Raw genomic sequence first — 13805 nt, forward strand, 5'->3', positions numbered from 1 at the left:
CCTTCTGAGAAAATGAAGGTGTCTCTGTAATACACAGCTTGTAGGAAAAATGTTTTCCTTAGCACATATGACATAGGACTTTGATTGGTTAAAAGTAACTTAATTATTGGTAGCATTCCGATGCTGGCTCTAATTAACTTTGCATGAAATTCTGAGATTCTAGGATACAGTGACACAGGAGACATTCAGCCCGCACTGCCGCTGTTCCTCTCCCATTGTTCGGCTTTGCTCATGCTTCTCTTTTCTGCTCCCCCAGTGTGCCTGCTACATTGTTTTCCTGAACTGAAAGCTATTTCTTTCATTGTGGGTAAACGAGAGAAAGTGATTGCGTCCCACTCACAGTCTCATTCAGCTCATTACCTGTTGTAATGAATGCCACATCGAGCCCTTAGGCAGCGTTTGCTGCACTGTTCTAACAGTATGCACCACAAACTGCCATTCAAAGATCTTCTGCATTGTTGCCTCGTTTCTGAAAGGTGGGCGTAATTCACCGATTGGATGGCTAGTTTTTTGCTATTCTGTATGCATTAATCCCAGATACACTCGCCCTCATGGGAACTGCGTCTGATGCTAGGAGTCAGTGTCCCACTTTTGGACTGCTGTCTATGTTGATCGCTAAGTTGTGCACTGAATCGACTTACACGCAGCAATCACCGTCTCCTGTCATCCCACTTCTGATAAATTATTTTCCTGTACCTTTGAATGGTGAGGTTACAAAGAGTTCAGTGCACATTCGTGAACAAAAAGCTAACTAGATGTCAGCTCAAAAACATGTTATTTCATTACCATTCTGCCTTCCTGTGGTGGTTCATGTCCACCTGTGCTTGCAGTGCCTGATCGCTGGGCTGTCTCCCAGGACTGACCTTCACCTTGTACCCTTGCTGCTTTGTTCTTTTTGCTATGCCTTGTTCCAAGGCCAGTGTGTCTGCATCACACTAGTGCTCTTGTTGCATCTCCTCTGTGATCGGAACATTGTTTATAAGAGGTTGCAGAGCTCTTGGGTTGAACAGATCAAATAGTAGCATGAGCCTGCACACTCACATTGCACATTTCCCCTCCTCTCTTTGTCTCTTTTTCACCATTTTTGTTTTATTTCTGGTCTTTTTGACCCCATGACAACCCAACTCAGCATACAGAACCTACTGTACTTTTATAGAGCTCATGTTGCAAAGAAAAAAAGGGGGGAATTCTTCTCTGTTTTTAAATCGGGTTCCAGTCATAAATTAACGTGTACTGCTTATTTCTTTAAAATCATTTACTGTCAAATGAAATATCTTCACACAATAGCTGTGCGATTGTGCTTATAAAAGGCACAGCTTGCTTTTTCACTGTGAACACACACCGGGAACAGGCCAGTCCACTTCTCCTGAAGCCACCGTGGGTTGTGTGCGGCTGGCTGTGGATGACCGAGGACTCACACTCTGCCCTGGTTTGTCTTTGCAGATCACCGGCGCGTGGGTTTGGAGCGGTCGCGCTCACGTCACAATGGGAACCCTCTGGCGCTGTGAACCTGCTCCGTCTGCCTAGCCAGGCCCTCACACCTCACCGGGAAGAAACAATATGTGCCAAAGAGACAGTCTCGGAAACACGGGGAGCGCTGGGATGGAGTGGCGCGTGTGTAGATAAAACAGTAAAGGGCTTTTTACGGACAACAGAGTCCTGGAAAACAGGGATTGTCAAATAGGAAGGGAACATCAAAGGCCATCTGGTGGCTACATGTCCGAAGCCTTACTTACTAATTTATTTACTTACTGTGTCTTTACTTTGCAAAGGACATGGCTAATTACATTGAGGGTTGCTTTTATTTTACTTTTTCAGCTTGTTTGTTTTTAATCTGACATATGTTAAGTTGCCCATCTGTCTTTTTTCTGCCTCACTTGTGATAGAAGCCAGAGAGTAGCACTCAGTGCCAGACAGTTCTGTCTGCTGGTGAATCCTCCCTGGCTACCTGCTGAAATGCAGGACAAAAGCGTCTGAGAGGTCCTGAAAACTAAACCACTTAGGTCCTCTCACCTCACTACTTGATCTGAATAGCAATGCAGTTGTGGAAAACCTTCCTATTCGCTTGGTAACATTTTCTTCTTTTCAGCTGCAGAATTATTTAATGCAAATTTGTTCAATTATTCTGGGTCAAATTTTGCATGATTTCCATTTGATTGCAGTCTCTCATATTTTGTATGAATCAGAAATATTACATGGTATTTTACTGGTATTTCATTTTCTCATTATCTGTGATCTCTACACAAATGTCTGTCCACAGCTGCTTATTTCAACACCAGCACTGAAGAGAACAGTGTTTCAACACATATTTAAAAATATAGAGCATGTTAAAACTAAACATATTCTACAGAAAACTCTGAGGAGGAACAGTCTCTATCTTCTATGTTGGTACAGTACTCAAGAAATAACAGTTTTAATTTTAATCTTCGCTAAAAATAAGACAATTACAACAATACATTTTCTCCAGTCCATATGACCTATTTACTTTTAAAAACCCAAGTGTCAATGAAGTAATTGAAGTTAGAATTATGGGAGTTCAAAAAAAGCTTTGTCCAAGTTTGGACATATCTTTAGCTGTTTTTGTAAAGATATTATATTTTTATTAGATCTACAATTTTGAAGTACAGTTACTAGGTAGATTGTTTTGATTGCTTGAGTCTTCAGCAAGGGTGGTATTCCATAACCTTCTGTGGATAGCTAGTAGCCTTAAGATACCTTTTCAGAACTCTTTATTTTTGTAAAGAGCAAAGCAGTTAAGCCTAAGTACTTTCCAGCTGTATGGCCAGCGCTCCTCTCAACTAAGGTCTTAACTTTCCAAATCTGTTTCAAAAACTGGCCCTGCAACAACAAAAAGGCATACTTTTTTGTTCCAAAGTTCTTTAAACAACAACAAAACAAAGCCCTTAATGAATAAAAATTGTGCTCGGTAAAAAGACAACGTGGACTGAATGCTATTACTACCGCTGTTGTTGTAAAGCGCTGAAAAACTGGAAAACCAACCCTGGGTTTTCAGATTCTTCTCTTCACCACTGGGCATCTAACTTGTGTTCAGGGGCCATTAAAGATTCTCCTTAAGTGTTTTTAGAAATGGATTTGTCTGTCAGTTTTTTTGAGTGCCCCTGGCTGCCCTCTCTGAGCAGACACAGTGGGCAGAGTCAAATGAAGACATTGCATACCAAGTTTAAAGGCACTTTAACTATAGGGGTTTAAAACAACATGGCGGCTGCATTTTGAAAGAATCATTAACAGCCTCCTATACAAGTTACTACCAGACCTTTGGGCAAAAGCAGCCAGTTACAAACACAGTGCAATTCAAAACACTTTCTTTGTTTTGAAGCCTTTAGCATGTGCTTTCAAATCAAGCAAAGTAATCTAAACAATACGTTTTTAAAAGAGAAATAAGTCAATTTCCTCATTGTGGACAGGTAACAAATACTAATTTAATGTACCATATATCAACAGCATGAAAAGGGATAACCTGAGTATTTCCTGCATCTCACTTTTATCACTACTCATCTGTTTTCACACAGTCAGATATGGAAAATTCTGTTAATATGAGTTTATCAGCCTTCATTTCCACAGATATACATATGTATATATTCTTCATAGTAAGCTGTGGTGCAAACGGCTTTGTGAAATCCTTGTTTTGCAGTGGAGCTCTGCTTATTTTGCACTTGCCTGGGTTTTCTCTGCTTCATAGAAAAGAGCAGAACCAAGACATCTAATTCCACAACACTGATGTATAAAAGACAAACATGCATTTCTGTCACATCCAGAGGAATTACATTTTTAACATATTGTATATTTGGGTTTGTTCTTTGAAATTTCTAATATAATGAAAAGAACTGTTAAGTGTTAATTATGGTGACTGTGATAATAATTAGTGGTGGGCGGTGAGGCAGTAGTGTGAATAGTATGCTTTGATTGTAACACCACTGACATATCTCTCAGTTCCTGTGTTTTGGACTTTTCTTTTGCTAATTCTTTTTGTCACTTCTCTGATTATCCAGAGGTGTGTTTCCAGATTGAATTTCTTTATTTTTGTAAAGCAAATTGTGATTTAGTGACTTGCAGCCTGATTACAACAAGAGCAAAGAGAGATGTTTTTTGTAACAAATGTACAACTGAAGCCATTATTTGACCTTATTATTTGATCATTATTAGGTCTCGGTAATTTCACCAAGAAATTAATTTTCTAATTACAGCTCTAAAGATGAGCAGGAAGAACAGAAACAAAAAAAAAATCTGAAACCATTTTTTTTTATGAGCTGTAAATTGCTGCCGTCCAGAAACAGTCTATCACGGTTAATCTGTTTAGTTCAATAAACAACACAATATATCATGAAGGAAAGCATTTTCCAGATTGCTTGCAGTCACTGGTGCTTTCATTAACCCCACGACTTTTTTGACATAATCAAATTCCATTGTATGTCATAACAAATCACAACAGAGCAGGCCAAGACATCACTGAGATCTTTCACATGAATGTATTGAACTGTCATCTAGGCTGTCTTATGGTTTTCTGCTGTCTATCTCTTATTGTTTAAAACATGTTCCCTTTTTTCTAGAAAGGTTGAAGTCATGCTACTGTTTGATCTGTTCAACTAATGAGGTTCTGGTTAACTAGACGCATTGGAGTAACTTTTTTCCTTCTGATCTACTGTAGATTCTGTAAGAACAAACTGTATGTGGAAGGTGGATAAAGATAATGTGGAGATTTAGGGATCCCGAACATCTCGACACTGTTTTGTTTTAATTTTGCAGGAAAAGCTGCTGTTTTCCCTCTCCCATCCGACATCTATTTTCAGTGCCAAGTTTGTATCTAGAGAACGAAAATTGGTACTTAACAGTACTCTTACAAAGCCTGTTGCCCTTCAGTCTTCAGCCCTCAATTATCTAAAATCTTACACTGATTTGCAGTTTTCACAACCACTTTGTGAAATTAAGACTTTTTTAGGCCTGCTTGGTATTTTTCTTTTCAAAGCCACTGATACAGACAGCCACTTCAGGAGAAATCCTCCTGTTGTTTTTTTTGTCATTTGATTTTTCCTCAGAACCATTTACTTTCACTTTTTCTTAGATGTAATCTGTCTTGGAGACTGACGAATGCGGGTCACAATTCCAGCAGAAGGCAAATGTAATCTAATTTTAATACTCTGATTTGTATCATTATATTTTTCAAGGTTTTACAATGAATGTGAACCACATCACAGTGTACAGAGATAACACATTTCAGTGAATTATATAAACATGTATTTGATTGCTATAAATGTTCATTTATAAAAAATGTCCAGTGACAGAGGTGATGGAAAGCCTACAAGTTATACTGTAGCTTTAAAGATGAAAGAACCCTGTTTTTTTTTAATATTATTTTTTAATTATATTGTTGTTTGTTTTGCAATATACAAAATGTGGTAGTACTGTAATCATATTCAAATTTCTGCTAATGTTTTACTAAAACCTTCTGTGACACACAGGGGCACTGTGTGTATATGGATGTAGGTGTGTCCTTTCTGTTTCAACGTTTGATTAGGAAAAGGAACTTTCTAGGATGAAAGATCCCCCTATCAAGGCCCGTGATGATACCTCTGTGTTGTGGCAGACAAGAATGCACTCCATTTATTTTGCAAAAAGCACCTGTTCTGTTATGGTTTATATACATATTCAGTACATCATCAACTGAAAAAGACATTGTTTCTATAGAAAGAGACTGCAGCTTTTCAGAGGGATATGTCATTCACTCCTTTGTGCTTATTTTGTCTACTGGTGACTGATGTTTAATTACCACATTATTGTACCCTTTAAAAGAAGAAAAAGAAATCTTGCAGATCATAATTATATGGTATAGTATATTAACCGTGTATATATAAAAATACAGTCCATACATTTGGAAGAGGTATGCACAGTTTGAAAAGTGTCATTTGCAAATTGGTGCTCTGTTATGCGGGAACACAGCTTGGAATATTTTTTTTTCTTAAATGCTGCAGTTTTTTAGTCTGTTATGTATTGTTTTTTTAAAGAGCCATTTAAACAAAAATGCTTTGCCATGGCAACCGGTTAATTAAAGAGGTTATGTTTTTTTAATGTACGGCTTCAAGCAAAAGATTTATCATAATAAGTCAGTATCTGTGCCCTCACCTGATTTACACATAGCACAACAGATACTAAGGAATTCTGTTAAATAAATAATAAATCTGACATTTTGATGATGTATTAATACTACTATAATTAGCCCTACCTACCTTTAGGATTAACATCACAATGTTTTATTGTCTTAAAAAAGTTTATTTGTACCATCTTTATTTTATATTGGCCACTCTACGATAAAGTATACACACTGTTCCTGCATAAAGTATAAATGATCAAAATGAATAATAACCACGTTGTGATATAAAATTAAACCTTGAATATGTATCTTTCTTTATAATGTTCTTTTTGAGTGTCAGCCTCTAATCAAGATCATGTATTAAACAACGATGCTTCAGTCCTCATGGGACGAGGGAAAGCCATCAGTGGACAGAGGTACTACTTTCCAGTCCAAATCGCCCCTGCAGTAATTGCTTTAAGTGCACTTTTAGGCAAATAAGCAAAATAAAAAGAACACTTCTATCACGGTAATCATTGTTAATGAACACCTCTACTATAGTTTTAAAGAAGTTGCTATAAGGCAGCAGGTTTGATAGGCAGACAGATATAAATTATGGAATATATGCATATTAATTAGCTATGTCTGTTTCGCAGAATGACTTTAAGACATGAGCGAAGAAGCACAGGCTGTTTTTGCGTGTATGGCTCACTGTGGCCTGGCTGTGACTCGACTTCAGTGTGTTTAAGGGCAACCGGGTCCTCCCTGTGTATCATGGGAGTGTTGGGAAACAGATCTGGCTGTGTATACACAAACTGGAATAAGTTTTTCTTTACACAGCTTTCCAGCACTGTGAAAAAGCCATAGCTAATATCCTTCTATACCATAATTCATAGTGACTTTAAAACACTTTAGCTCTGATGCTGCTTCTTAATCACATTCATAGATGCGCTACCCGTTTACAGTTTAGTCATTTGCAGCACAGAATTACAGATACTGCATAAAGTCAGTAATCAGTAAATATTTGGATATTGGGGTTCAGGCCTTCAATGTTATTGTATTGTATCTGCACTTTTCATGCAATTTAAAGGGGAATTAGAACACCCTGAATCACATGGATACTGAATCTCCAGGTTTGTATCTCTTTTTTACCATACCTAATAAATGGCAATACTGGTAATATCTTATAATAGTAAAATAGAAATATTTAAATAAAAGTTACAAATAATGATGCGATACCATGGTGCCAAGAAAGTCACAGATGTCTTCAAAGATCCATTCAGAGATGTGGAAATTCCTAAGGATCACCTCTAATTTAAGAAATGTGTGGGGCTTGTGGGAAAATTATTCAGTCAATAGGCAGCATAGGTTTAATAAAGAAATTGTTGGAAAATACTTTAAATAATTAGAGCCTGTAAAAGCAAAGTGAGCCTTGAAATGTTTGAGTCACATAAGCATGAAACAAGTGATTTTCCTTTTAAGTCTGCCAGGTTCGCACTGGTACGTTTTTTGCAGCCTTTGATTCTCTGCGAGCACTAAAAATGGTAGCAATTACTCTGACAACTCTGGTAAATAGCACAAGTAATGCAGCAGAAATGCCTGTTGGTGCTGTTACCTGTACATATACTGTGTATATATATTCATCCATTCAGGTTTCCATCATCACAAATCTCCTTATTCCTGGAAAGGGTCACAGGAACACAGAGCCTATCCCACAGCTGGAGTGGTTAAGATGGGCAAGATCCATCTTAGGCTGCACAGAAACAAAAATGAGCTTCATTTGGAGGCCACATTTAACCAAGCCAGCATGTCCTCTCAAGGTGGGAAGATACCAGAGCTCCCAGAGTAAATCCATGCACATACTGTATGCAGACTCCCCACAGAATGTGCTGCTGATGGGAATCAAGCCCAGGACCCAAGAGCTATGAGGACGCAGAACTGACCTCCACACCAGCAAAATATACATGCACGACAGTATATGTCACTTACAGCATAGATATAGATATAGACACACCAACACACCTCAGGGTACTGATTGAAATAGTATTGAGACGTTAAATGCTTTCGTATCAACATCAGTGCAAAACTGAATTTCCTGGGTAGATGATGTGTTTTTATAATATTGATTGTTGCTTAGATTTACCACAAAGCTACTGAGTATACATGGTCCTTTTTATCAGAGAAGTTAAACATTTTTACACCTATTAAAAGGACAGAGCTCTCCATCAGCCAAGTATAACAACTATATGCCCAACCCTCATCTGCATTGCAGCAAAAAAAGTGTGATGTTATAAATGTAAATTCTTAAAGTTAGTTTATGAGGAGAAAATAAATAGACCCAATGTCTCTGACTGACAGCAGCCCTTTGTTTTATCTGTCTCTAAGTTAGAGACAGTCTTCTAAGATTTCTATGAATATTTCTATGGGCTGAGAACTTGAGAAGAAAATGCTATGTCATCCAATCTTCTCTGCAAGCCAACACAAATGGAACGATAATGACGTTTCTGTGCTTTGTGCAGTCTGTAGTTGTGTAGAAACACAGCTGTCAAGTTGTTAGTTTAGAAAATTTAAAACATTCCTTCAGTTGATCATAATAGTGATAAATGTGTTTGTAGACACATTTTAATTCATTGCAACTGCCTCGAGTTAAAATGTGAGTTCAAATTTGTAGCCTCTAGGAAACTTTTTTTTCCATCAGTACAATCAAAATAGGCTTTGTCCTATTTGCTCCTGGTTTAGGTAATTTCTGTATACTCTTTCCTGCACATTCAAACTATAGACCAGGTACTAATCTGATGCATTTCAAACCCGCCTCAGTAAACTTTGAAATAAATCTTTGAATAGCAAGAACAACATTAAAAAAATGTCAGATTGAAGTCTGAATTTTAAATTGTGACATCACCATCTCTTGGGAAGTGCTGAAATGACACGTTGGTCCTGTTCCTGTCTTATGCTTTGAAATTCCTTTTGCTTTATAGCACAAATGCTGTGCTATACTCAATATCTCAATGCTATATTCAATGACTCTGTCTATGCCTATTTTAAAAAATGTCTATTTTAAGTTCAAGTGCATCACATGCTGGAAATAGACCACTTGCACTGCACTGTACTTTAACTACAGTAGATCTAATTAATGCATTTGTTTATGTGAATGCATGTGCGTGTACTGTGTGTATACGCTCACTTACAGTAATTTCACTATTTAGAGAGAGATAAAAAGGATAGTTATTCTCGTAATAATCTGTTGGGGTTGTGCATAAATATTTCCTACATCCACTACAGAAAAATCAAAGGCAGATGGATATTTTTGCACTTTAAAAAAAGGCAATCTGCCTCTTCCAGTGTAAGTAGCATTTTTAATCAGTGCATAATTTTTTAAATTGTTAAATGTTGTCATCTTTATTCCTGTGTTGCTGTTAATGTGCATAACTGGGGTATCTGCTTTTGGAACAGATTGCCATGTGTGACATTTCTTTTGTATGTAATCAGATAAGGTTTCAGTAGATACAGAATAGCTATTGTGCACTATACTTTAGAAGCTCATTGACTCCAGAACCATAAGAAACAGTTTAGCCCGGATGGTGTCTTTTGCACATGGGCTGTTTTTAGTGCACTTCATTAACGCCTTTTTAGCTAAGACAACTTAAAACAACTTACAGTAGCAATCATTCCAATATGTATGGCCTGATACTTGGTAGGGGGTTAAAATGGTATTCCAAAAGTCTTGCTTTCCTGTTTCTACTTTCTAAAAATACAATATCATCAGAAACTCACTTGTTCCTGGAAAATGCTGTGGCAAGGCGGAGTCTATCATGTGAAAAGAAGAACAGTTACGAATGAGAGGAGGCCATTTGGCCTGTCTAGGTCGTTTGCTAATTGATCCAGGGATCCCATCCAGCTTTTTTTCTTGAAAGAAGCTAGGGTATCAGCTTCCACAACAGGACCGGGCAGAATGTTCCACACTCCCACAACTATTTGCATAAAGATGTGCTTCCTGTTCTCAGTTCTAGAATGTACTACCGCCAGGTGAGTAAACACACACACTATGTTCAGTTTTGCAATACAGTAAATAAATGAACTCTCCCATCGGCTTCAAGTTTCCACTTTTATTCTCTGGTTTTATTTCACTGTCCACTGGGTGGACTTTGTCAACGTCCTTGAGGAAACCTGGGCACAGTCACGACACCAGTCTGGAATTGAACCTAGAACCCAAGAGCTGAAAGCCAACAGCACTCACCCCCTGTTGTGCGTTTAAAAAATTGGTTCCTCGGTGAAGATCCATGCCCATAAAAAAACTTTCTTCAAATGGTGTTTTTTAGAAAGTGGAAATCGTTGAGATTCTTTGCAGATCTGCAGACACAAATGTCAAAATGAGCCAGGTAAGATTCTGTATCATTTCATCCCTTGCTAATGAATGACTGTGTCTTTGAGAAGTTTTGTCAGAAGCGTTTACTGTAATGTGGAAAAACCTAGACAATGTGGTGGAAAAAAGCAAGTGGAACAAAAACTACTTGAAGAAGTTAAGACAGAAAGAGCGAGGTTTAGGATGGGAGTGGAAACAATATACAGTAGCTTACATGGATGGCGCACATGAAGGAATATGCTGTAGAATTCTGCATGTAGATAAATTATCCATCAGTGATGCTAATCCTGTCAACTCCTGATAGTTTTTTTGCCCACACACTCTCCTTGTCCCTCTCTTTCAGTCTCATTCTCTCTCTCTCTAGGTACATAATAGCAGCAAGTAAACACGCCACCAAGTTACTAATGCATACATAGATAAATCAGCTGTCAAAAGGAATATAACATAATTATGCTGCATTTTGCATTCCGCCTACTTTGGGTGGTAAAAAAAAACTTTCCTCTTTTTCTCGCCAGCTGTTCTAATTATGTATCTACAAGTATTGTGTGCCAGTGCATTTACTGGAGACACAAGTTCACTAACAGTACACTAGTGTGATGTTGAGCTGTGGAAAAACACACATGCTATGTTTAGTTTTGCAGTACGTAAATTAATTCTCTACATCGGCTTCTCAGTGTGACATGTGAGAGCGTATTGCTCCATCACACCCACTGCTTCTTTTCATTGGTGTTTCAGATCTGGCCTGTTCTGTCTGTCCTGGCCCTCGGGGTCAGCCGTCTGCTGCTGTGGTGTGACAACCCATATTGATCCTAGCAGCCAGCACAGAATCCTGCTCCGCTCCTCTGTTGAACATCTGCCCCTGGAACCCCTGCCCGCCCTCCACCAGCCCCGCTACCCCTGTTTCTGAACTCCAGCTGGGAGGACACAGTGATGCTGCAGCAAAGAAAAGCAACTTTAAACTGTCACAAAGAATCCACGTCTCTCAAGCACTCATCTCTCCCCTCCTTCCTGCACCCTGCTCTCTCCCTCTTCTTCTGGCATCCTGTGCTTTTTCCCATCCAGTTTCAGCTCACTGAGTCACGCTTGCTCTCTTATGTTATTAGCCTGTTTTTCCAGTTCATAGTCTTTGTACCATTCATCTAAAAAAACAAATAGGAGTGAAGAAATGTGTATATGTAAAGTATATATGATGAATCTGGTTCTCTGGCAAGGTAACGAAGGGTGAAGTCTTTTAACTTTAAACCTTTCCAGAAAGACCATCCGCATGTTGCCCTTCTCTGTAGGAAGGGGAAGAAAAAGACTAAAGGAGATGTAGTTGGAGAACAAAGTCTTAAAATGATGATTAAGTGTAACGTTAGATCAGAGAAGCGTATCTTTCATCTTCATGTGTGTTTAAGGAGCCAAACCATCTGCTTGATCTGGCTCTCAGTTCTCTCTTGTCAAGAAATGTGTTGAATCCAAAATCATTGCAGGAACAGACAAAGCGCAGGTTTCTGAGATCTACTCTGAGCTCTTTTTTTCTTTTTTTTTTGTGCTGTGCAATATTTCCTCTTTAAGAGCAGAAGATATTAATGATGACACTCGTGAAAACAACAGTAGGACATAATGGAAATGTCTGGGTTTTTCCCTTCTGGGACCTTAAATGAGTTTCTCATTGTCTAGTTAGACTAGTTTTGTAGGTACATTCCAGGCCCGTATAGACCCAGCCTTCCAAGAGGATGGAGCACCTACTATATAGTTACTACATATCATCCACCTGACCTTGCTTCATCTCTCTGGAAAGCTGAATTTCTTAGCCAGTGGTGCTGCCTTGTGTAAACTTTGACAATGTGGGCACAAGAAAAGAAAATACAGTAATTGAATAAGTACCTTGCTGTAAATGGAATGCTGAAAACCTCAGGATGTTTTTTATTAAAGGCTTTCTTAAGATCATGTCACTTAAAGTACATAAAAGCCTCAGAAGAATTCCTGTTTTTGCCTTCAGCTAAACTACTCCCCATGGAATACATACACCCCAGTGCAGAACTGCTGACCACACAAACTGACTCTTAATGAAACAATAAACCAAGCCTTCTCTCGCCTATGCTATCCGTTTTAAAAATTCCACAACACTCCCCCCTCCTCCTCCTCTCTGTCCTCAGTTATTAATAATGCTCTAGTTGAAATGGACTAAGAATGTTTTTTTTTCATCTTTCCTAGGACTGTAAACGAGCAAACAAGCAGAGACAGGTTTAGTGCTTTTATCTCTGGCATTACTCCCCAAGAGCAAGTCACACAGACCTCTGGACTGCAGGGCAGCACAGATGAAGGTAGAGGGAGATGTGCAATGTTCTCTTGTGTGTTCTTTTAGTCAAGCAAACACTCTTTAAATGTATTATAGAAATCTCTCTCTGTCTTTCCGCCCGCCTGTCTATCTGCATGCCTATGTACTGAATCCCTGTAAATCCTTTGTACATCTAAGAGAGGGAGAGAGCAGCCTATTTTCTTTGACACTGATTTTAATTTAATTTTAGTCTTTTCAATCCTGGGGACTGTCCTGCTATGTGATGCAGGGCTCCTCTTAGCATGAAGGTTATTTTTCATAACTGCAGCGACTAAATTTAATTTTAATATGGTTCTTTCATTGGTGCTTAGAAAGATAATTGTTTTGTACGTTATTTGCTAGAATTTATAAACTTGCATTTACACTATGGCAGGTGTTACTGGGATGTGACATTGACCTCTGCTATTGCTTCTAATACTATTTAATAAACTCTGATGAGCCTTAGACATGCTAAGACTTATTTAATTGTAAATGCTGAAACACACTGAAACACAATGACATGCCCATTGCACTTGGCAACAGAGTTTCTATATCCTCCTCTGCTTGTTTTAAGCTTCTGCCAGGGTGTTGTCTATTATATAACACTGGAGACTAATGGTCCTCAGTTTTCAGGACGTTTGGAATAATACCAATTTTAGGAGAACATAGATGTCAAAACTGTGACATCCAGCTATTCTGGAGTGAAATTCCAAAGGGGAAAAAGAAAGGAAAGGGGTACATCCATCAGCTGGTATGTGAACCCTGCCAGTTCATTTTGTTCTGCCAGAGAGGCACAAGGTTGTCCTGAATGAATTAGTTCAAAACAGATCGCACACAGCCAGGGACCGAATCCAGGTTCCCTTTTATGCCTTTGCAAGTTTAGGATAAACACCCATAGAGTTTTACAATTCAGCATGGGACAGTCGACACTGTACCCCAGCCAGAAACAAAGAGACAGCTGTGGTACTATAAAATGCCTTGGCTTTCCCTGAAGCATAATTTAGATCTGGTGCATCTGGAGCAGAGTATAGTGTACTGACAACTGCGCATTTTTA

General features: G+C 38.5%; 1 protein-coding gene across 6 annotated transcripts in view; it reads left to right on the forward strand.

The window, feature by feature from the left end:
• The window catches only part of diaph2 (diaphanous related formin 2), a 498271-nt gene extending 491839 nt beyond the window's left edge, over nt 1–6432 (forward strand). For all 6 annotated transcript variants that reach the window (XM_088924957.1, XM_088924960.1, XM_088924961.1 and 3 more), the window contains one exon: nt 1444–6432. In XM_088924957.1, coding sequence (XP_088781083.1) covers nt 1444–1508 — 65 coding nt within the window. In that variant the 3' untranslated portion in view covers nt 1509–6432. The remainder of the gene's footprint in view (nt 1–1443) is intronic.
• Nucleotides 6433–13805: the final 7373 nt, after the last annotated feature.

The sequence above is a fragment of the Atractosteus spatula genome, chromosome 9 (genome assembly GCF_055471065.1).
Source record: "Atractosteus spatula isolate fAtrSpa1 chromosome 9, fAtrSpa1.hap1, whole genome shotgun sequence".
In the NCBI taxonomy this organism is placed as follows: domain Eukaryota; kingdom Metazoa; phylum Chordata; class Actinopteri; order Semionotiformes; family Lepisosteidae; genus Atractosteus; species Atractosteus spatula.